This window comes from Pagrus pagrus (assembly GCF_965226575.1).
Source record: "Pagrus pagrus genome assembly, chromosome: 9".
Classification (NCBI taxonomy): Eukaryota; Metazoa; Chordata; class Actinopteri; order Spariformes; family Sparidae; genus Pagrus; species Pagrus pagrus.
In genome coordinates this window covers 7,409,922-7,432,522 of record NC_140193.1, presented here as the reverse complement: position 1 = coordinate 7,432,522, position 22,601 = coordinate 7,409,922, and the positions used below count along the sequence as shown (strand labels likewise).

Genomic DNA, 22,601 nt, shown 5'->3' with positions numbered 1-22,601 from the left:
TCTGTGATTTGTCTGATGCACGAGGCGTGTATACGTGCACAGAGATAAAGTATGTGCAGCGTGATGTCTGTTTACAACTGCACCTGTGCGCTAAATCTTTGGCCCGCTGTGCTTGTTAAACAGTGAGAAGCACTGAGGAATTATTATTTATCTCAACACTCGATCATGTCAGTTTGAAAGCATCCACATTTTAGCAGGGTAATAAAGATTACTGCCTAGAAATCTACACTGTAGCTGCTAGATCAACTTCGTCATAAGTTTTATAGTTTTATTGTGTGTCTTACAATCTAGTTTCTGCCGCAGCGGGTTGGTTCCGTACAGCAGGACGTGGGCTTCAGAGTGGACCGTCTGTAACTCCTCCAGTGAGGCCTTCCTACCGCGGATGCACTGCTCACAGAGTAGGACAGAGGAGAAGACAGAGAGGGATAAAAGAGAGAGAGGGACAACATTATGCACTAATCTGTGCTAGATCCAGGAGAGAGTGAAGTGCTGCATCACAGTAGTCACATTGTTTGACGGTCAGGATGCTCTGCCTTGTAGTCGAGAAGAGGTAGTGCACATAAGGAGGTCCATTGGTGTCTGAACGTTTAAAGCAGGATTTAGGAGTACAGCTGGCTCATTTTCAACCCATAACCTCAAAATGTATTGTTTTTACTGGTGAAGCCAAGTGTTGGGATGAAATGGCCACACACTGCCCCCTTCTGGTCATCATGACCACCTACAGTTCAAAGCTGAAAAGTGGCACGTTTTTCTCCGATAACCTTTGAATCTTTTCAAAAGTTAAAGTTTAGAAATAAAAAAAAATACATTAACAGAGAGAAATAAATAACAGTACACAGCATTGCTTAACATTGCTGCAGCATCTGTATAAAAACCATGAAAGTTATAAAATGTGTTTGTTGGTTTGTCAGCAGGATTGCACAAAAACTACTGAACAGATTTCCACAAAAAATAAGAAGTGTGCTCTATTAAGTGCCATTTAAGTTATTAGTTTTGGCCTTACTCATGAATTTATTTATTCATTTTATTAATTCCTTTATTTTACAGGGACGGAGCAGGGTGATGAACATCAGTATAAAAACACAAGATGTAAACATGCCGGATTATAGCAAGATTATTGCAAGAATATGCACATTTCGTGTTGCACATTGTACATATTCTGTATATATTTTTTATCCAATTCTTCTTCTTATCATGTATACTTTTGATATATTTTTATTCTAACATTTAATTTTTTTATTGTAAAAAGGCATTTGTAGTGGAAGAATTTCATTGTACAGGGAAACTTGTTTCTTATATTTAGCATATGACAGAGAACGCTATGACTTGACTTAGCCGAGAATGCTAATTTACATCTTTAGTGCCTGGGCAAGTAGCAAAAACATGAACATTACAAGTAACAATACACAGATACACATATACAATAAACCAATAAAAAGACGAAATAAATGCAACATTGTCCAGTTACGAGTGATCACATAGTGGTTTGTCTTAAACCAATCAAACACTGAAAAGGATAATAATTCATTTAATTTGTTTAATTCTCTCCATCATTGCAATATTGTGCACTCAGCCTATTGTAACCATATTCCATGATTTTACAGGTAGATGGAGAAACGAGGCGTACAGACTGTAATTTAGATGAAGGAGGAGGACAGAATCGCACCAAACCAGCTTGGCTCATTTTTAATACTTGGCTCACTGGAGCTCCAGGACAAGACAATTCAAATCTATTAGATGTTATCAACTGTTTAACATATATTGCGTTTACGCAGCTCCATGTCTTGTACATCTTGCAGCCAAGTGTAACTGCAGCCTCACCTCACAGTGCGCCCTGAGCCCTGTCTCCTGTAGTCTGGACCAGATGCTCTGGATGCGTCCAGCGTGCTCTGGATGACTGGTGGTGTTCCCACACATACACTGGTGCTTCTGCATCAAGGAGTCATACACCAGACCTGGAAAACACACACAGAGGTTACGAGTAATTATATATCTTAGAAAACAAGGACAGGAACAGTTGTCATGACGGGATTCCTATAATCACTCTGCACGTCTTATGGAGCAATTATCTTTTACACCTGCTTCATCATAAACAAGAGGTCATGCGGAGAGGTTCCAGAAAGATGAGGTGCTTCTGTATCGTAAATTACAGTTGTAGTAGGTGAAATCATCAGGGGGCCCAAAATACCTAGCAACAGCCTCGTCCGTGTACGCAGCCATTGTGTTGTGGCTCATTATGGGCGCGTGGTTTCCTCTAACCTGCAATCAGCCCGATGAAAGTGTGTTTCTAGATTGCTGTTTGCCGCTCTTCTTTATGACGGATGAGAGCATTTTTAGCTGCAGCGTGTAAGTGTATCCGTAAGACCTATATTATTATAATTTTTCAACAAACCTGTAGTAAATCGAGGCTTGGCAGACGGCTCTGGTACTACCATGGGGAAGGAGGCGGAGGCCGGAGAAGACTGAGCCCTGGAGAGGGGGCGGTGCCCGGCGAAGGTGACCGATAACCCGGCTGCCTCCATGGAGGCTTGGTAGTTTCTCAACTGGTGGATCCGCTGCTGCTCTAACAGCAGAGCCTGCTGCTCACACACACACACACACACACACAAACACACACAGAGTGGCATACTGAGTGACTGCTGATTGTAATATCCTTCTCTTGCCAGAAGATGGCACCAGATTCTTGCAAATATGGGCTGAATCCAGAGGCTGTAATAATGTTTGACATAGTGACATACTGCTTCTCTGTTCTGTACAGTGATTACATGACAACACTATATAAATATTGAAGCGATTCAAGGAAATCGTTTGGATCTGACTGACTGGTTAACAACCCAGAGGTCTTTTAACCACTTTCACATGAGCTTTCAGTTGTAAAGACTATGCTTAAAGCTGTCTTCTGACAAGGATAATGGAAACTGCTAATCTAAAACCATCTTATTCTTCACTTCACAGAATAATCACTCTTTTCATGTGACTATAATGGGAGCAGCCTTGAACATGAGACAAATAATTATCCACCTAATTCCTCACAAAACAGCAGGCAAAGTGAAACGTGAATTTTTTTTGAGACACGTTCTATTTAAAGATTTCATTTCAAAGAGTCTCATGTAAGTGCTCGGAAACGCGGCAGCTGGAAATACGAGGTTGAGCTTTCCACTCAACAAGAGAGTCTCACCAAGTGATCCTGTCGTTCAATTGAGATGGGCGTGTCTGCTTACACTATGGACGCCATGGCGACAGTGAGAGGAGTGCCTGATTGAATTTGGCTGAGCGGACAGCAGGGATGGGCTAGACAGCCGAGGACACGGTGTCCTGAGTGTGTATGGGTGTGCATGTGTCCGTGTGTGTGGCCACGGATATCAAGTGAGTGCAACATAGAGATAGTGAATGTAGAAAATTGGAGACTGTGTGTGCAATCAAGGTTTTTTTTTGTGTGTGTGTGGGTGGACAGTGTGTATTCTGAAAGCATGTAAATTTGATTGTCCATATGGAGTCATGTTAGAGGAGGCACACAAGCCCCTAAGCCATTCACAGAAAAATACACTACTCTCCTGCATTAGTAGAACATGTGTAATGTTCTGTTTTGCGTGACCGGAATAAAAAAAAACATTTAAATATAGCTTAAAATATGCCGGAGAGTGGGCTGAACAGTGTAATGTTTCAGTCAGTCACTGCTGGCTCCATCTGTCACTGCTGTTAGATAATTCTCATCCATGTCCCTTAAAACCAGTGAAAAATACTCCTCCATAATATTAATGTAAAGTGACTTTAACCCTGAACTCATATATGAGATAATGTTAGTTGGATGGGAATTAAATCCTCCTATTTTTTATTTTTACTCTTTCGGAAAAGCAGATTGAACTTTTAACTAACTCTAATTTCACACCCAGTTGGTTTCCAATTTCCATTATCCCCGCTCACTGTCCTCCCTCCCTCTCCTTGCTTCCTCACCTGCCGGAACAGGAAGTCCTTCTCTACCTGTCTCTCCCTCTGCTCCCTCTCCTCCTGCTGCTCCTGGGGGTCTGGGGGCTCCTGCTTGATGACCAGCCCTCGCAGAGGCCCTGTATCCTGCACAGACGTGGAGGAGGATGACGAGGATGAGGAGGAGAGACCCTGGTGCTCCCTGAGTTCCTCTTCCGTTTCCTCTGGGTGACTCTGGTGCTGTCGGGCCGGCCCTGAGGTGCTGGAGCTGGCAGCCGAGACCTGATCACTGGGTTTGGACATGATCTAGGGGATGGAAGGAGACGTTCAGGTGAGATGTTTGATGGTGTACTGGGGGTCAGATTTCCATTGTTGCTCTACCTCTAAGCCTGCAGCTGAGCTAGTAACAGCTCCTTATTCACCGAGCAGAGGACAAGAGATCAACCGCCATATAACGGGGGCGGTTAATGACTGTTAGGAATCACTGCCCGACGTGTGTGTAAGGGCCCAGACACACTGAGCTGACATTAAAGAGCTAGCTGCGACAAAGGCCGGCTGTAACGTCACGTCAGCCGTGTCTCAAGATAATAAGATGAACTTAAACACACCAAAAAGACTACAGCTGACAGCCAGCTGGCTTGTATGTTCTGTGCCTGTGTAGGAGGAAATACCACTCCGTACCACCAGGTGGCAGTAGTCTGTTACAGTCGTTCAAAACAGTTCTTGACACAAATATAGTCAAGATTATATCTGATAAAAAGTTGCAAATGACACTGACGAAGAGAGGAAAAATAAGTTATAAATCTAAGTCACTGACGGGTTCCACCGCCAGTTCTACTCGCTTAATCGGCGGAAAAGCTGCCGACAAGGGCTGATTAGTACTGAAGGTGTGGGACACGCCACCACAATTAGGGCAGCAGATGCTTGCCAACAACCCTGACATTGGCTCATGGTTGAATGTTGGCCTGGTGTGCTAAGGTTACATCTCAAATGCTTTCGGAAAACCGACATGTTATCTAAAACTGTTATCATGCCTGTTTTGGTCGATGTAAAAAAAAGCAAAGGTGGCGTACCGAAGGCTCGTTCTTGTGGCTGTATTGCACGATCACAGTGTAAAAAGTGCATCAGGGACAACAATTTATGATGTGCTACTTTAGCAAGTGTTGGTCTGTGTTTTTCATCCTAAAAATAGCTGATAGACTGACAGGTACGAGCACAAAACACTATGTAAAAGACCTCGAGTTTAACCAAACAAGAGCTTGCATTAGTGGAGTACTTGTTGTACATAGAGATAAAAGTGTACTCTGAACTCTGATAGGTTATTCATTTATTTTAAAAACTCCTCAGCAGGATCTCGCATGACTTTATTTAAGGAGAGGAGAAAAGTGAGCAGAGGACATGAGGGAGAACGAGAGGAAGAATTATAGAGGGAATCTTGTTGTGGCAGCTGTCCCTGTCGTCAAAGACCTCAACCTTGATGTGTAGGTCATGATTGGAGTGGACCACTGTGCATGGAACACACACACACACACACACACACACACACACACACACACACACACACACACACAGACACACACAGACACACACAGACACACACACTTAGCTGGCATATTGCCCAGGGAACAGTCCATTGACGTCAGAGCGCAGGCTCTTGCCTCATCCCAGTCCCTCTTCTCCAAACAAACTCAAAACACTCATCCACTCCTGCTCTCTTCCTTTCTCTCTTGTTGTTCCCTCTCTCTCCTTCCAACCCTCCTGTTCAACACAGGAAATAGTTGCTGGGATGTGAACCATAAGGGGGACAGACACGACATAAAGCCTGCTGGAGGACAGAGACGGCGGGAGGTGGAGAAGGGAAGGTTGTTGTGTACGCAAACACTTGACACTAGTTGACTCTTGTCACTATCTGTCTGTGTCTCTCGCACACTTCCACAACAATATCATGTAACTGAATTGCCGTAGCTGTCTGAGGTAATTAACGACAGGCGACAGGCTCGGGTTGGAACCGTTTCAAGATTCTTTCATTCCCTTCTTCGCTGCCAACATGTCCGACTGTTAGAGCCTACTTTTAAGTTAGCAGGAAGCGCCTCTGTTCACTGCTGACACGACTGAAAAATGTGAACGAGGAGAGAAGCGGAGGCTGCGGTTGATTCATGTCTCACAAAGTGGTGGATGTCTGATTGTAAACACACCAAACCACGTTATACATGGGAGTAAATATTAAACTTAATGGCAGCCATGATAGTCCTTTTCTCTGTAATACGAACCGGTATTAAAATCATTCAGCCGAGACTCGCTGCTATACGTCCTCGAAGTTAAAATAAAAGTGTATTCTCTTGCAGAACCTCACTTTATTATGCAGCAATAAATAGTATTTCTTGGGGGTACTTCAACATATTGCAGGCTGCTGTGTTGTTCAAGAAAAAAGAAAAGGAAAGACAAAACAAAGTAAAGACTGACTGGGGACATGTAATTTATTTATATTACATTTTGTATGGATGTGACTCCTGGGCGTAATTCAAATGGCTGTATACCAGCCATATGTCAGCGAGCTGTGGGGAAAGAAAAGTATTTGAGATGGCTGCGTTCTGGTGTCTGGAGATGCCACTGTCAGAACCCGTTTTGCGGCTTTTGCTGATTTTACTGGAAGTGCGCCTTTAAATCTAAAACATTAATGAGTTGGCAGGTGACGGTGCCAATACTTTGACTGTGCATCATCTTTGCCACTATTACACAACTCACTCACTGAAAGTTATTCTCACTTAATCACAGATCTCTGCTTTTGATAAAGCCATAAAAAGGTTCGGACTACTCTGCCAAATTTATCTCAGAGGGTGTAACACTTGCAAGCATAGCTCTGCTAAACAAATCCTTGAGATATGGGGCGTGTGTCACTTTCACTTATTTATATTCTTTATTATCGGTGATGTTGTGAAGTAATTTGCCGTAACATGTCTTTCATCGATTGTAATTGTTGTGGTTGTATTTGTTTGACAGTCGCCATGGACACAAAAAGACTTTCCGAAAGCATTATAAATTAAAACTAACTGACTAAAACAACACAACACAACGCAAGTGGGTTCCTTACGTATTCCAGATGGTATTTAGAGAGCGGGCTTCATACCTAAAAGGTTAGTTTGGACTTTCTGAAGTGGGGCTGTTCAAGCTACTTGTCCAAACAATGTTACATTTGGATTATTTTCACTGCTTTACCTTGCCTTCAGACACATGTTTCTACAGAAAACCAAAGCTGTTATATATCCCTCTTTGCTCTCTTCAAAGCCACCAGACTCCTTTGACAAAAAACAGTAATTTCACCTTCCAGAACACGTGAGTTGCGTCTCTTTTTTTCTGCATTGTCATAAAAAAAAAAAAAAAAAGTTTTCATATTGACGCATACTGGATTATCTGTGGTAGGCCAATACCAGACAAACCATAAAGGGAAGTAGTTCCCCTTCCTGTCTGTGAGCACATCTTATGACGGTGTGATATTGGCCTTGCTGTCGCCCTCTGCTCGACAGAGAGTGTGGACTGTATGTTTTATTTAATGGAAATTTCCAGTTAACACATAAATATGGACGGATTCAAGCAGGAAGCAAACATCACTTGCTTGGAGATCAATAGCTGCTGTAGCGCTGTTGCTGTGCACTGATGTATGAACTGTTATCCAACTGGAATGCCTGCTGTAAATGTCTTCATTATCATGGATCTGCAGTGAGTGGTCTGTGATTTAATACACTGAATTAGGGAAGGAATCCTGTTTCACACATGCACAATCAGTTCATAGTAGAGGCGCAGAACATGCCCACAATAATTACAGGGTGTCCTTTTTTGATTTTTTGCAAATCTTCCTCTGTGATTAAACGAGTTCAGTGCATTTGTTTCTTAAGTGGCTCAAATACGGCTTTCAATTTTTTATATGCGCAATGCACACTCATTAGTCATAATTCATATTCTAAGTTGCATTGAAAAGAGCATTAACACAAATGAATGCAACAGGAAAATAACCTTAGCTTGACTTAATTAGCTGGAGTCACAACAGCAGAGAGAAGGGAGTCACCAGTGGCCCAACAGCACGAGATAATGGAGCTTAATCCTGCAGGAATTTCAGCACATGCACACCGGTGGCTGCACACACAAACACTAACAACCATCTCCTTCTCTACAGTGACCTAATAATGCTGCAAATCCCCTCATCACCTTGTGCGCGCGCACACACACACACACACACACACTCTCTCTTTCACACACACCCACAAGGATTGCAGTGAGTCACACTTCCTGTACGACCATATTTGGAGGCAGCTTCCTCCAGAGCACAGTTGCCAGGGTGACGGGGAGAAGTAGGGATACGCGAACACAGACAAGAAAGACTTGCTGGAAGACTTGCTGATTGCGGGCTGATTCATCCTCCTCTTGAAGCAAAGACAGGATTCACGGACAACATGACATCTACATCATGTAGATGGACAAACACTCACACACACACACACACACACACACACACACACACACACACACACACACACACACACACACACACACACACACACACACACACACACACACACACACACACACACACACACACAGACTCCTAACTTCACTTATGCTCATACTGTACATATAGCAGGCTGCTCTGCCACAGCTGTTCAAATGTTGCCTTAGAGACCATTCTTAACACATGTGCACACACACACACACACACACACACACCTTGTTGATGATGTGCTGCTGCTGCTGTTGGAACTGTTGTTTGTGTTTCTCCAGGAACTGCTGGTGCTGCTGCTGGACCACCAGCTGCTGCAGGGCCTGGGCCTGGCCACATTGCTGCTGGGGCAGAGGGGCGGACTGGGTTCTTCCCAGGGGACGGTGGCCCCGCACAAGTTTGGAGACAGAGGGCGATGGCAGTGGCAGGCCACCCAGACCGACTGCAGAAAACACAGAGACATCACAGGAGAATTAGCATTTTTTACACGTAAAGTCGTATTTCTATAGTTTTGGCCATTATTCCTATTGCTTATGAACATATTTTATTCTATATCTATAGTCACCCAAGAATGAAAATTCAGTCATTATCTCAGGTGAAGTTTCATAGTCTATAAAACATTTTTGGAGCTTCACAGAAAAACAGCGTTGCAGCATTCTCCTGAACAACTGACGTAGATTAAGACTTGTTTGTAACAGAAAAAAAACAACCCCGCAAAAAACATAGAACGGCTCCATACAAGTCTTCTCAATGCTTTTAGCTTCAGAGCTAAAGTGAAGATTGCAGCTTTAAAAGACGGTGTAAATAACATATTTTCAAATCAGATCCGAAGACTTGGGTCACGCAGGACAAGATACAATTATAGATAATTAAAATACATTTCAAAACCAGTCACCATCTACTTCAGTTGTTTAGGAAAATGCCGCAACGCTGTTTGTGAAGCTCCAGACATGTTTTGGCCTACGAAACTTCAACCAGAAGATGAAGAAGAAAAAGAAGACCAGTAGCAAGAAGAACAAGAATAATAATAAGAAGAAGACAAAGATGAATAGGAAGAAGAAGAAGAAGAAGAACAAGAAGAAGAAGAAATAACCAGCTGCTGACTGCTGACAAGTAAAGAAAGTAAAGGTTGCAGTGATACTGACCTATTGGATTGTGGCCCTGCTCCAGCAGCACCATGTGTTGGAGAAGGGGGTTGTGACCAGCCGTGCCCCCTCCAGCCCCCTCCCTGTCCAGAGCTGAAGATGCCAAGTAGGAGGGCAGGTGGGCAGTGGGCAGGAATGGAGAGGTCAGAGGAATGCCCTGCTGTAACGCAGGCAACGCCAGACGACTCTCACCATCTTGGTGTCCAGATACCACCTACAAAGAGCGACAGAGAGCGCGATTGGGATACAAGGACGGAGAAGGAAAAAGGCAGGGAGGCAGATGGACGAGACAAAGAAAGGTCAAATGAGACAGAATGGAAGTGAGATGGAGAAAAATCAGAGGGAGAGACAGACATGTTTCCTTTATTTATTTTTATATAAACACGTGGACTAGCTTGAAACATAACAACTCAGTGGTTGTTGATTTTAATGAACCGTGTTGGAAAACCGGCAGCGCAGAGAATGCTGTCATTTTACTTCCATGTTAACCACTACCATCAATTAGGTAGGTTTTAAGTGCATGTTTGGCAAACTAAGTAGTCTTTGGTGTAATTAGTCATGCTGTGTTGTATCATTATAATATTGTCCATTGACTGTACTCACAGTGCTAGCAGGGCCTGTGGCTGGCAGTCCCAGGGTGATGTTGGGCAGAGATGGAGAGGTGTAGAGAGAGAGCTGGCTAACTGAACCTTCCCTGGCAGCCAACCTCTGAAGCAACGAGGCCTGAACACACACAACCACGCAACATCAGAGAAAATACAGAGTACAGTACTTTATGTTCCCTCTATGTGCCCTCCATCGAGATAGATCGCTATTGCCAATTTCCTCCTGGAGACCTCTCGCCACCTTCTCTCTCATACACACACGTACATACATCCAGTCATACACGTGCAGACACTGGCGGCCATGTTGGTTACCTCTCCTGGGCTGCTGGACATGGTGACCCCGTTCTCACTGGGGATGTTACTGGAGCTGTTGTTGGGGGAGCTGGGACCTGAGCCTGGTGCGCTGTTGCATGCAGACTCTATAACACACACAGCACAGATGTTGGGTTTTTTCTGACATGCTGAACAGCGCCAATTTCTGGGAGGAAATATGTCTCTATTATTCCTTGACCTTGTTTTACAGCCCTTCTAGGACATATTCATGCAGTAGTATCGACTCAAATTTGTTTTTTCACACTCAAAACCTCACGAAGATTATATGACGCAGAATGTACAGTAGCTGTCTACCAGAAAGCTCCATAAATCAACTACGTACTATAACTGGCCTCGTTTCATTAAAAAGCTGCTGGTGATCAGTTCATTAGCAGTTACTTTGGGAACAAGTAAAGCTATCGGTCCAGACGTCCTCAAGGCAGAGCAGCTCAAGGGCAGCACAGGGAGAACCAGCAAATACTTTCTACATAAAACATGTGCCGGTTTCACCCAAATCACTGAATAAAGTTGTGTTTTGTACAAGTTATAAAGTTGTGCTTTTGTACAGTAATCGCTGAGGTACGGTCCCTAGCAACACACTCCACTGGTGACGTTCTTCTTTTCATAACGACGTCCATGAAAGCATCATAAAATAAAGAAAGCCTTTATGCAGCAGTGCAGGATGAGTCATCGACGTTTTTAATGATTTTCTAGGAGGTTACAAACTCTAAAATACCATTACAATACCTTCACAATGGCTTTTTTTGTCATTGTTGGGCCCGATACTGGTGTACAGGTGAGAAATTGAGCAAGACATCTGTGAACTCATGGGAACTTAAAACACCCACCATTTCCGATGAAAATCCATCTGCGTGACTGAGGCATTAATGTAACAAGAAAAGTTTTGTCGAGTCATGTTCGCCGACCTCTTTCCTCACTCTCAGAAGTTATAGCAACAGGAGACACAATGAAACACACTGTGACCTTGAATAAAATTATGGATTACTCTGGGTTTGAAACTCAACAAAATATATAACAGGTCGAGTCATTTTAAGACATTTTAATGCAGATATGTTACATATTATATTACATACATGTCTATCTATATCAACTGGGTATTTCAGATTCCACATATCTTTATTATGACACAAAATCAAAATAGAAGAAAACCAGCAACAGGAGCGCTCACCTGCCACGTCGAGGGAACGCTTCTTGGCATTACTGATGGGACCGTCTTTCCTTCGGAGCAGAGGGCTGCTGCGGCGCTCTGTCACCTTCTGCTTTAGCCGGGAGCGAAGCTTCAGGTTGGGCTCAGAGGCTGACAAGACACAGAGAAGAACCGGGGGATGAATGGCAGTCAGAGAAAAATAAAAAGTAACTAAAATCGTCCTTCACGTTTGATGAAACACTCAATTTAACTCAAATAAAAAAAAAAAATGTGTTGCCAAAAATGTGTTTTTCTCATCAAATGTGGCTTATCCCATCCCATTTCCCAACCAAGTGGATAGAGCTAAGCAACAGCAGGGTTAAGTATTTGAATTCCAACTGGGCCACTCAATCTAAAAATATTAATGTGTCACACCCCAAATTAGCCCCATAAATGTGAAAATGACAGATTCTCTCTAAACGGTGGCTCTGGCACTCAGCTTTGCGGTAGATGGCAGGGCCGCACAAGTGGGAGCTTGTTCACGGGCATGTAGTGTGGCTAATGAGCTCGTCCCTATAGGCTAAACTGTATGTGTTGGCCGACAGATTCGGGAGCTGAGGTTAGCCATCACCATGTGACAGTGGGAAGCGCTGCAACAAGAGGGGGAGCAGCCAACTGGCAGCTTTCTTGACCCCACGCTTAATGATGCTGCCTCCACGCTCTGCTAATGAACACTGCTTGTTTCCAGACACTTTCAATTACTAAAAACTGAGAGTGTGCGTCATCATGTTTGTTTGCATGGGTATGTGTCTGCCTGGTTTTTATATTTCTCGGGGCTCTGCAAACTGATGCTCACGTGGTGGATTTGCCGTGGAGCTGCACTGGCGGGCTCCACACGAGGCCGGGCAGGAGAAGAGGCCGGCATTCAGCGAATTCTGGGAATCCTGACGGGGTCACGGATAGGACCCGAGCCTTTCCGGCCGATCTCGCTTTGGTGTCTCGCTACCAGACCACCCCAGACACGGGCAGCTTTATTCCCTCCCATTCAATTAGCTGAAACTGGACGGTTGACCAAAGGATGACCCTCTGCTGGTCCCACATACTTGTATCAAACAGACCACTCTACGTTCATTAGCCTCAGAGAAGAAGCTGGGACTTTTTGGAACAGCCAAGTGGAAGCAATTGATTCTTCTTTGCGTACTGACAATTTATTGTTACAAGGCTTATTCACGGTCATTACAAACCCTCTGGCCGTTGCTTCCCGTAGCCTTGAATGCTAATCAAGGTAGGATGAAGCTACACAAAGTTTTAATGTACTTCAAGGAGGTGCAAGCACTCAATACGCCTCCTGGTCAGTGGAGTTGAGCTGACCTATCGCGAATCTATAATGTCTAAGTACTTTTTCAAATGCACTTTCAATTTTAAAGGGGAACACGCTGCTGAACTTATGAAACTCAATTATTTAAAAAAGAGCTTCTTCTAAGTGGAGGGCACTCTTCCAAAGTCTTTGTTAAGAGGGATGGGATGGGTCAGGATCAAATGCTGTGCATTAGCTGAACTGGAGGAGACAGTGGGAGAGATTATGAGAGCGCACAAGAGTACAATTTTAGTTTATTGCTCATGGAATTGTAGTGGTTTGACATCTTGACTTAACCATAATTATACATATATATATATATATATATATATATATGTAATTGTAATTGAAAATCAGGTTTCCTCCATTTTACTACTTAATTAATGCAGGCACTTAACAAGATTGTTGGCATTTGCTGCACTCGAGCATTTAACATGATTTTTAAGCCCATTTGATTTTTACTTTGAACTTTGAACATGACGAAATGACAACCAGATCGTTTTTGTTAATGACAAGGAGAGTAAACAAAACATGGTGCTGAGAATTTGGCTAGAATTAGACAACATCCTAACTGTGCTTGTTAAGAGCCGTCCACACCAAGAACGATCACTATAACAATAACTATAAAGTAACTGAAGGAGATGATTTTATGAAATTATTCAGAGATGAGAAAAGTTAGGAGAATCCAGCACTTTGTTACAAGAGTTGCCGTCGTTCGGAGACAATTTTTATTCCTACTTGGCGGCCATCGTAAATCGTCTTCCAAATGCCATCCATTAGCTTACATAAAACGAGGTCGGCTACAGTTAGAAAAGAATATTATATAAGCGCTCCTGAAACATTATTTTGAAGGAAAATGTCCCCAGAAAAAGTGATTGCCGTGTAATTTCAGGTGTAGTTTGATTGGCTGTCAGTGTTTCTATTGTTCGTCAAATTGCTCTGAATGGTTTACGTCGTCGTCGTTATAGTTACCGTGTGGACTCTGCCGTCAAATTGAGTTAGAAAGATTTTTCTAACGATCTATTTGTAGTTATTGTTTACTGTCTTGGCGTGGACGGCCCTTTACAGCCAGACTAGCAATAATACCCTTATTGTTATGTTTTACAAATCACCAGTGCATATTATTAATTTCCACTGGGAAGATTCACTGACAGTGGGCTGCAGAGGTGACCGAAGAGGAGACACAAGGCACACAAAGATGGAGGGGGGGCAGTCAAGGTTGTGTCTATGTGTCCTGAGTCATTAAGAAATGGACGGATAAAAAAGGAGTGCAGAGAGAGAGAGAGAGAGAGAGAGAGAGGGAGTCTAGATAGAAGGTGAGAGGGAGGTTAGGAGGACAGTGAAGGAGAAAGAGAAGGAGGGTGAAGTGTGTTTGCTGGGCACTGGTCGCCACGGGGGTGTTCACCTCAGGACACAGTGACTTTGAAGGGTGTTAATGCCGACTGGGCAAAAGCACACCAGCGTGCGCACGTGCGAACACACTCGCTGCAGAGGGCCCAGACTGGCTTTACTGCTGAGGCTGGCATTTTTTACTGAAGCCCTTTCTCCCTCCTTCACCTCCATCCATCCAGCCATCCATCCATCCATCCGTCTCCTGCTCTCTCTCTCTCCCTTCCCTTTTAAATCCCCACTTCTCTCTTTCCGCTTGCATAACTTCCTCTCCTCTTCATAGCTGAGCCTTTCTCCCTATTTTTTTTCTTTTCATTAGCAGAAACCGTGTATTTTATGCTCAGAATGTGTTGGTCTAAGTGTGTTTGGCCTCCGTTCATTGTCTCGTCTTACGCAGCGCCGCTCGAGTCAAAAAACTTTCAAAGTATCCACTCTCACACTTTAGGATAGCCATTACAAAACCCACGAAAGTCCCTGTGCATGCCCATCTGATGACATATCAATACCAGATTAAACGTCTCTATAAGTGGTGCTTAATATTTCAATAGGGAGTGGAGGAGGAAACTGGTTCTCTGATACAAAACATATTGATCAGTTTCTCATCTCTTTTGACAGATGGGAGTCCCGAGCTGTCATGGCGGGGGAAGCCGGGGCAGACAGGGAGGGAGATTTATGGAAATCAATAGAGTAGTTTGCTGAAACTCATCAATGCAGCTTCCCAGAAAAATCATATGTTGATGATACATTAGATAGATAGGTTCGAAGGACACACCGTATGTAGACAGACGGACAGAGTTATTGTGTTGTGGATTAAAGCATTCGTTCGTAGCCGTTTCCAAAAGGAAGCTATCAAATAAAAAATTTAAAATATAGTATGATCATCTATCCTCAAGTGAAAACGACATGGAGGTGATTATTTATCATTTATTTTAGTAAACAGAAATACGGTCGTCAGAAGAATCAATACTTCAAAACAATACAATATCTGCATTCGATAGCAGAGCTGCAACGATTCATTTTCAACTATTCGATGATTCGATTGTTGGCTTTATCTGTTTTTTTAAGTAAAAAATATATGATTCCAGTTTCTTAAATGTGAATACTTTTTAGCTTCTATACTCCTCTTTGACAGCAACCTGAGGATCTTTTGGGTTGTAAAAGGAAAAAAAAATTGAGGACCTTTTGGAAAACACTTGAAATCGAAGAAAATCTGTTTTTTTCACCATTTTATGACACAAGTGCCAAAGCTATAAAGAAATGATTTTTCATTCCAATGCTGCACAGATATGAATATTCTTACAAATGTGTTAAGGGACTTTTTTCTTTACCAGCACTGTGTGCAGGTTGGTAATAAAAAAAGATCCTATTTTGTGGCCCTTGGACTTTTTACTCATCCTAATATCGCATCAAGGTTTAAAATGCTGCCATCATGACCACCTTTGTGTGAAGTTCAAAGCCAATGGGAATGACGTTAGATTATAAATCACCAGGCTTTTACCGCTGAGCTCGGTTCAGTTAAATACCTGGAAATGGTCACAGGCCAACAACCAGTGGGGATTGTAGTGGAGAGGATTCAATGTTGGCAAGAGCAACAAGGAAGTGATCCCCAGTGACATCAGAGGAAATAGATCTTATCTTTGTGAAAGGGAGACAACCATAGTAACAGCTTACGTGTTGTGTTGTTCTCAAGTTAGATGCAGATCCACAACCTCACTCACTCGCTGGACTGGAAATATACGACTATGTAGTTTAAACAAAGAAGCTGGAAGAACTGTACTTTATGTGGACATCTTGCAGGATTTAAGTGTTAAATGCTCAGTGTGTGTGTGTGTGTGTGTGTGTGTGTGTGAGAGAGAGAGAGTGGGGGAGGAGAAGGGGTCACCATGACAAGTCCATGTCTGTCATGAGGGCCTAACAGACTTCCTGCCGCAGCATTCAAAGTGGCCCTCTGTGTTCTCAGAGTCATTATCAAAAAGCCTCTCAGACTCGGACAATGGACGCCTGTTTCTAACATACTGTCTGCTTCTTAACCTACATTTTCAATTTACACGCTCACATCACCAACACGGGTCACCACGGGCGAAAACGTCATGTGTGACAGCTCCAGTCGTCAGAGGGGGGCACAACTGTGGTGACCGCCGTCACTCACTTCCTCCTGAGCACAGTTCATCTCTCTGTCCGCCTGTCTCATCGGATCTATGTCTCCTCACTGTTGACACAACAGCAGCGCCATATGTGCGCACATGTCTGTGTTCCCTCTCTGCCTCTCCTCAAGACCGACACAAGGACAAAGACCGCTGCCTTCGAATCTTAAACTCCATTTCTCCTGACACATGCACAGCACTTTTTGACTACGTAGGTGTCCGTTGTAGTGTCAGCCTGAACTGTAAAACTCTAAGTTGTGAATACATCTCAGCACCACTGGCACCCCTAGAAATTCCTGAATTACATTTGAGTGTCCCTGAAAGTTGAAACTGGCCGTTTCAGCTTGTGTGCCAGGATAAATCATTCCTGCCTCCAGCTCACAGCAGGTGGGCAGGAGTGGAGAGTACACAGAGCTCGGCCTCCAGCTGCGAGAGCGGGCAGCGATTCTGCCGAAGCAGCTGCTGAGGCTAAGTGAACAATCACAGCTTGGCCGCGCTGGACATGGACAGAAGGACGGCGAAATAACAGTCTGAAGCGTCCGAAAGGCAGGAACCGTGGTTTTAACGTGCTTCCCAGGATGCTTCTCTGAGTATTCAAGGGTTGTTTTGTTGAACAGTGTGAGCCAAGACATCAGCGAAGGAGCCTGACTGAATGCGTTTGTCAGTATCTGTGTGAGTTAGTCTGAAACAGGAGACTTTATCACCCGACGATAAAGCAAAAAGCACGAGATAATAACCATAGTATGACCAGTAACCTTCTGGAAACTGTGCTCGGTAATGGGAAAGAACAACATCTCTACACTTTTCTGCACAGTATTCACTGAATATTATACTATCGACCGATTATTGGCCTGGCCGATTATCAGATGTGATATTCAGCATTTTTCTGTTTTTTCTGAATCAGTGTTTCAAATCAAATCAAATCAATCTTTAATCCAATCGCTGTTAAAATAAATTAATTTAAAAAATGTGCTACTTTGTGCTCTGATGTCTCATGCAATCTGCAAAGCAACTGCCTCCAAAAGAGTGGTGGAGTGGAGTGGAAGTATAAAGTAGCAGAAAATGTAAATACTTAAAAGATAATTCCACCATTTTAAAAATTAAATGCTTTACACATTTTACAGGTCTTGGGGAGTACTACTGCATATGTGCGTTAATTAGTGAGCTTTGGAGGAGCTGATAGGCAGATTTTGTTACTGCTGTTTTTCTGCTGCTTCCAGTCTTTATGCTAAGCTAAGCTAACAGGCTCCAGACTCCAGCTACATATCAACAGCACAAATCATCGAACTCTGAGCAAAAAATAGCAGTATTTCCCATCATATCAAACAATTTTCCTTTTACTATTTTCCTTTTTTTAAACTGATTTTAAGGTTTCTAATATTCTAATTTAGAGTGGTCCCACTCTCCATCCACCCACAGTAATTTACATTAGAATGGTTCAAAAGACCTCATAAAATAACTTCTGATATCTTTTTTTTTTTGTGATAATATTTTAGGGGCTCTTTTTAATCCTCCAGCGGCTGACTGCTGGTTCATGTGCCTGACTTTGAAACCCAGTAAGCCATTTCAATTGCTAATGCAGGGAAAAAGGAAGATTAGGGCTCCCTTCCAGACATGCAATGGGTGGCTGGTTTTGAGAGGTGGAGGAAGACGGATGTCAGAAAGTAACAAAACCTCAGCAAAAACCGCGGCGGCATTCTGTACCTGTTTTGCGGAGAGGGAAGTCGTCTTTCGAGTCGTACGTGCCCAGCATCGGGTGGTTGTACGCTGACAACGCTGTCTGAGGAGGAGAGCTCTGGTCCAAAGAGCTGTGCTGGGTTTTTCTACAAAAAAAAAAAAAGATTACAAAAATGAGATACATCAGTATAACGTGGAATATGTCAGGTGCGGTCTGGCTCCATGTATGCTTAACATACCAACTTTCCATAAACACAAACACACACACACACACACACACACAGACACACACACACACAAACAAAAGTCGTAGTGACAAAGACAGCTTCCCTCTCCCCCTCCAAGGTCAACACTTTAAAGGATGCAGCACTGTGTGGACAACAACGTGGGTGGAAAATTGAGGAAGAGACAAAGACAGGAGAGAACCATCCTCTGCTTGCTTTTTCACCTCAAGCCAGCAGAGAAAGGCTTAGAATTTGTCGAAGGTGCAGGATGAGAGGAAATAGGAGGATAACGGAGCGAATAAATGTATGTAGGAACTGAAAGCAAACAGGTAGGAGTAAATGGTGTTGGTGGTGACAGTGATAGAAAAGCGGTTTCCTCACTGGTGGCACACTCTTTAGATTGCTCTATCATCTCCTCCCCTGGCAGAAAATGCTTGACTGCTTAAAGCCTCTTCAAATATTTAAAGCGCAGGAGAGGTGCCATTGTCTTTCCTCTATGCCCACTTCAAACGCACGCACACACAAACACACCTCAAAGAGAACCGGCTGTCAATCACCGACTACAAACGTCGACAGAAAAAAAGCCCCGTTCCTTCAACATTTCTCTCTGTAGTTTGACTGGCGAGGACTCTCCGAGACGTTAAATGTTGATGGTGGTAATTTCTTACGCTCAGAGGAACACCCACACAACAGGGGTTCATACGCCGCGCGGTTTGTTGTGTTTGCAATGCCTCGATGATGAGGGACGTTTATGTCGCTCATCATTGAGGCTTTTATGATTGATATTTTGCAAGAGTGACAAAAAAAAACAACTAAACGGCTGATCAAAATACATAAAAGAATGATATGTTAGGGCTCGGAAATGTAACAGTTCATCTGTGTCTTTTAAATCTTTCTTCATTCCAAATAAAAGACGTTAAATCATAAGTTAACATTGTAGAGATCAGGTTTTTGTCCTCCGTTTGCTTTTGAATGCAGCTTTTCTTTGAGATTTAGGCTTCATGGCATAAATCCTTCATTGATGTACAACCAGTCACCTCCCAAGCCTCAAGTCGTTCTGCAGTGATGGGCCGTGACACTCACCCATACCAAAAGCGAGGGTCACCGGGCAGACAGTGGTTTAGGTTTCGCTGAGCCAGGGCTTTCTTCTTGTTCAGGACGAACTCCTGAAGCCGCATCTTAACCTCTGTACTGGCGACTGCACCTGACACAGACAGAGAGACACAGACAGACACGGGGAGTTAAGTCACCAAAGGTTTGTATACTTTTACACACAACTCTGCACTATTTATCGCCCCATACTTAAAAACACTTCCTTCAGTATTGCATTCCTAGTGCAGTTTGTGCTTCCGTGCCTCTACCAAACTGCACCCTCCTGCCCAATCTGTGACACTAACATGAGGATTATAACAACATCCATCCATACTTGGACAGATAATGGGTTTCTTCCTTCATACAGAGTGCACAATCTTGCATCAGAGTTTAACTGAAATTCCTCGGAGACGACAGGAGTGCTGTGTAACTCGCCTCGAAGACGAACATCATGAGGTTTCACTCAGCTCCCGGTCTCTGCTCAATTACCACCCTCATTCTGTAGCTACAAACAAATTGTCCTGGGAGGGAGACGTGGATGAGTGAGAGACTGAGAGAAAAAATGAGGAACGGAGTGAGGAGAGCAATAAATAAAGCAAAAAAAAAAAAAGGTGCTTGGAGAATACAGGAGAAGCAGCGGAGGTGTGTTTTTCTAAGGATACGGCAGACTGAGTGATAACAGGTGACGTGTCGCGCCCAAGAGCGAAAGTAGTAAATACAGTATGTGAAAGTGACAACGGCTAATATATGCTCTGTAAATCACAGTGCATCTAGAAGTGCTGACATCCCAATATATCCGCTTAGCCACTGAAGCAAATTGGCTTTTATGAGACTGCCTTCTATGCAATTTATTGCAGTACTTAACAAAGCTCCCTCTGTTTACAACCCAATGCTCTTTCCATAGACGTCAAACTGTAGGCTCACTCTGCCCAGCAGAGAACGGTCGAGGAAAAAGGACTTTACTGGCAGAAAAACATGGATCCAAACGCGGGTCTAGCATTAAATATATTCAGAAAAGATATGTGCTGAAACATCGCATGACAGCCTGCCAGAAACAACCCACATCGGAGGGTTTTACAGCCATACTAACAATAATCAATCCTGATTTACTGATAAACTTTACGACGGGAATTTACTAGGATATATCTCAGTCGTCTTCATTATTACCCGAATGTGAACTTTGAAACCACAAGCGCTGGCTTAGCGTACACATGTGTGCAGCTGTTCCCAAAAGGTAATTTACAACATTTATAGTACGTTGGAAGAAAGCACCTACAACACATTTTTAGGGCCGTTCGAGGCTCGTCTTAAGTGGATATAAACACTAAAACATTCAGAAAGGCAAGTTTATGTACATAGCACTTTTCGGTTTTCATTTTTTTTTTTTTTTTTACATAATGACTCAAGTCTTTCATGCTGCCTGCAGTTTATGCAGAACATAAAACTATTACAGCAACTAGAAAAGCAATTTGACACAGACCAAAGAACAGCCACAAACGTTTCCTCCTACCAGAAAAATAACCCTAATATGTCAAAGCTTGTTCCAGCATTAAAGGGACAGTTCACCCCCAAAATCAAACGTACATATTTTTACTCTTACCTGTAGTGTTGTTTATCCTTCTAGATTGTTTTGATGCGAGTTGCTGAGTTTGGAGATATCGATCGTAGAGATGTCTGCCCTCTCTCGAATAAAATGGAACTGGATGGTACTCGGGTTGTGGTGCTTAAAGCGCCAGAAAAATACGTTAGGAAAAACTCAACAGCAATAGAAATCAGAAAGAAGTGTGCATTTACTCAAGGAGAAGAGGCTCACGCTCGTGATAACTAGCTCAGTCAGGTAACTCTGGTATTGTTTGCAATTGTAGTTCAGTCTACAGAGTGCAATCCAGTCCCATTACATCCGAGAGGAGGCAGACATCTCTATGGCCGATATCTCCAATCTGTCTGATCATCTGACAGCTTTTGTTTCTGACTTTTTGTTGTAGAAAGGTCGCCATGCTCCCACATCTCAACAAGCACTTTGGCGAGTACAATGAAAATAAAAGATGCAACGAAGGCCAAAGCAACAAAAATAAGACCCAAAGTGAAACTGAACAAAACATTCTGCTTGAGGAGAAAACAAAACTAAAGCGATGAGGTCAGATTTCAGTGAATTGCCTGGTTTCATTTTATTGCTAGGAAACAAGAAACGAGGGCCATGTGTGCCACTTGAATGGCCTGCTCCTCTCAGCTTGCCTTGGCCGTCTCGTTCTGATATTCCCTGTAGAAAAGGTGTGAGGTCAGGCTGTTCTGACTGCTGTGCCACAAGAACAGGTGCTGTGACAGAGGGTCTGAAGGGCCAAGACTCTCTGACACCTGCTGCGACAAAATGACACAAAGCTTCGGCACAGTTACAGCAGATGTCGGCAACGTTTCGGGAGATTGAGAGTGAATGTATGCTAAATCAAAACATGACGGCTTCATTTAGAGCTCGACACCACCGAACTGCAGAAATGCCACCTGCCGACACTAATTGATCTCCTCCATCTCACTTTAGATTCATAAAACTTTCTCTAGGCATACCAGTGCTCGTTTGGTAACCATCAAATCGTAGCATGACGTTCAGATGCTTTGTAAACTGAAGGCACTGAATTATTGTCTGCTCTGACTCATCAACAGCTGCGTCACCGTCTCAACACAATCAAGTTCACTACTTACTCTCCTGTCCCCGGTCCTTGTTTTTGAGCTGTTGGAGTTTGTATTCCCGCTGCTGCTTCTCCAGCTCCTGCTCGTGACGCTGCTGCTCCATCTTCCTCTGGTGCTCCAGCAGCTCCTGTTGGTGCTTGAGTGCCAGCAAGTCTTGTTGGTGCTGGGGGAGACAGAGACAAGAATAAGGGAACTACACAGGATTAGAAAAATTATCGACAACTGAAACTTTGCAACAGTTTTTGCACCCTCACAGCCCAGGACCATGAAGTCTACACCACATCCCACCCCCGCCCCATCAACACCAACACTTGTGTTCCAAAGTCATTTGTATTCACTTCAAACTGGATGTTATTTAACTATTAATCATATAAAAGTGGACATAATAGTGAATGTTAAAACATCTTC

At 43.4% G+C, this 22,601-nt stretch overlaps 1 protein-coding gene across 6 annotated transcripts in view; it reads right to left on the bottom strand.

Annotated features, from left to right (window-relative positions):
* Positions 1-22,601, bottom strand: part of hdac4 (histone deacetylase 4) — a 138,070-nt gene that overhangs the window by 35,550 nt on the left and 79,919 nt on the right. For 2 of the 6 annotated variants that reach the window (XM_084361260.1, XM_084361263.1), the window contains 13 exons: positions 22,206-22,386; positions 21,109-21,231; positions 19,500-19,620; positions 18,220-18,338; positions 11,668-11,796; positions 10,479-10,585; positions 10,165-10,284; positions 9,562-9,775; positions 8,644-8,858; positions 3,955-4,230; positions 2,393-2,579; positions 1,822-1,955; positions 285-387 (listed from right to left, as the gene is read on the bottom strand). In XM_084361260.1, coding sequence (XP_084217386.1) covers positions 285-387; positions 1,822-1,955; positions 2,393-2,579; positions 3,955-4,230; positions 8,644-8,858; positions 9,562-9,775; positions 10,165-10,284; positions 10,479-10,585; positions 11,668-11,796; positions 18,220-18,338; positions 19,500-19,620; positions 21,109-21,231; positions 22,206-22,386 — 2,029 coding nt within the window. The remainder of the gene's footprint in view (positions 1-284; positions 388-1,821; positions 1,956-2,392; positions 2,580-3,954; positions 4,231-8,643; positions 8,859-9,561; positions 9,776-10,164; positions 10,285-10,478; positions 10,586-11,667; positions 11,797-18,219; positions 18,339-19,499; positions 19,621-21,108; positions 21,232-22,205; positions 22,387-22,601) is intronic. The other 4 variants (XM_084361261.1, XM_084361262.1, XM_084361264.1 and 1 more) reach the window with 4 other exon arrangements.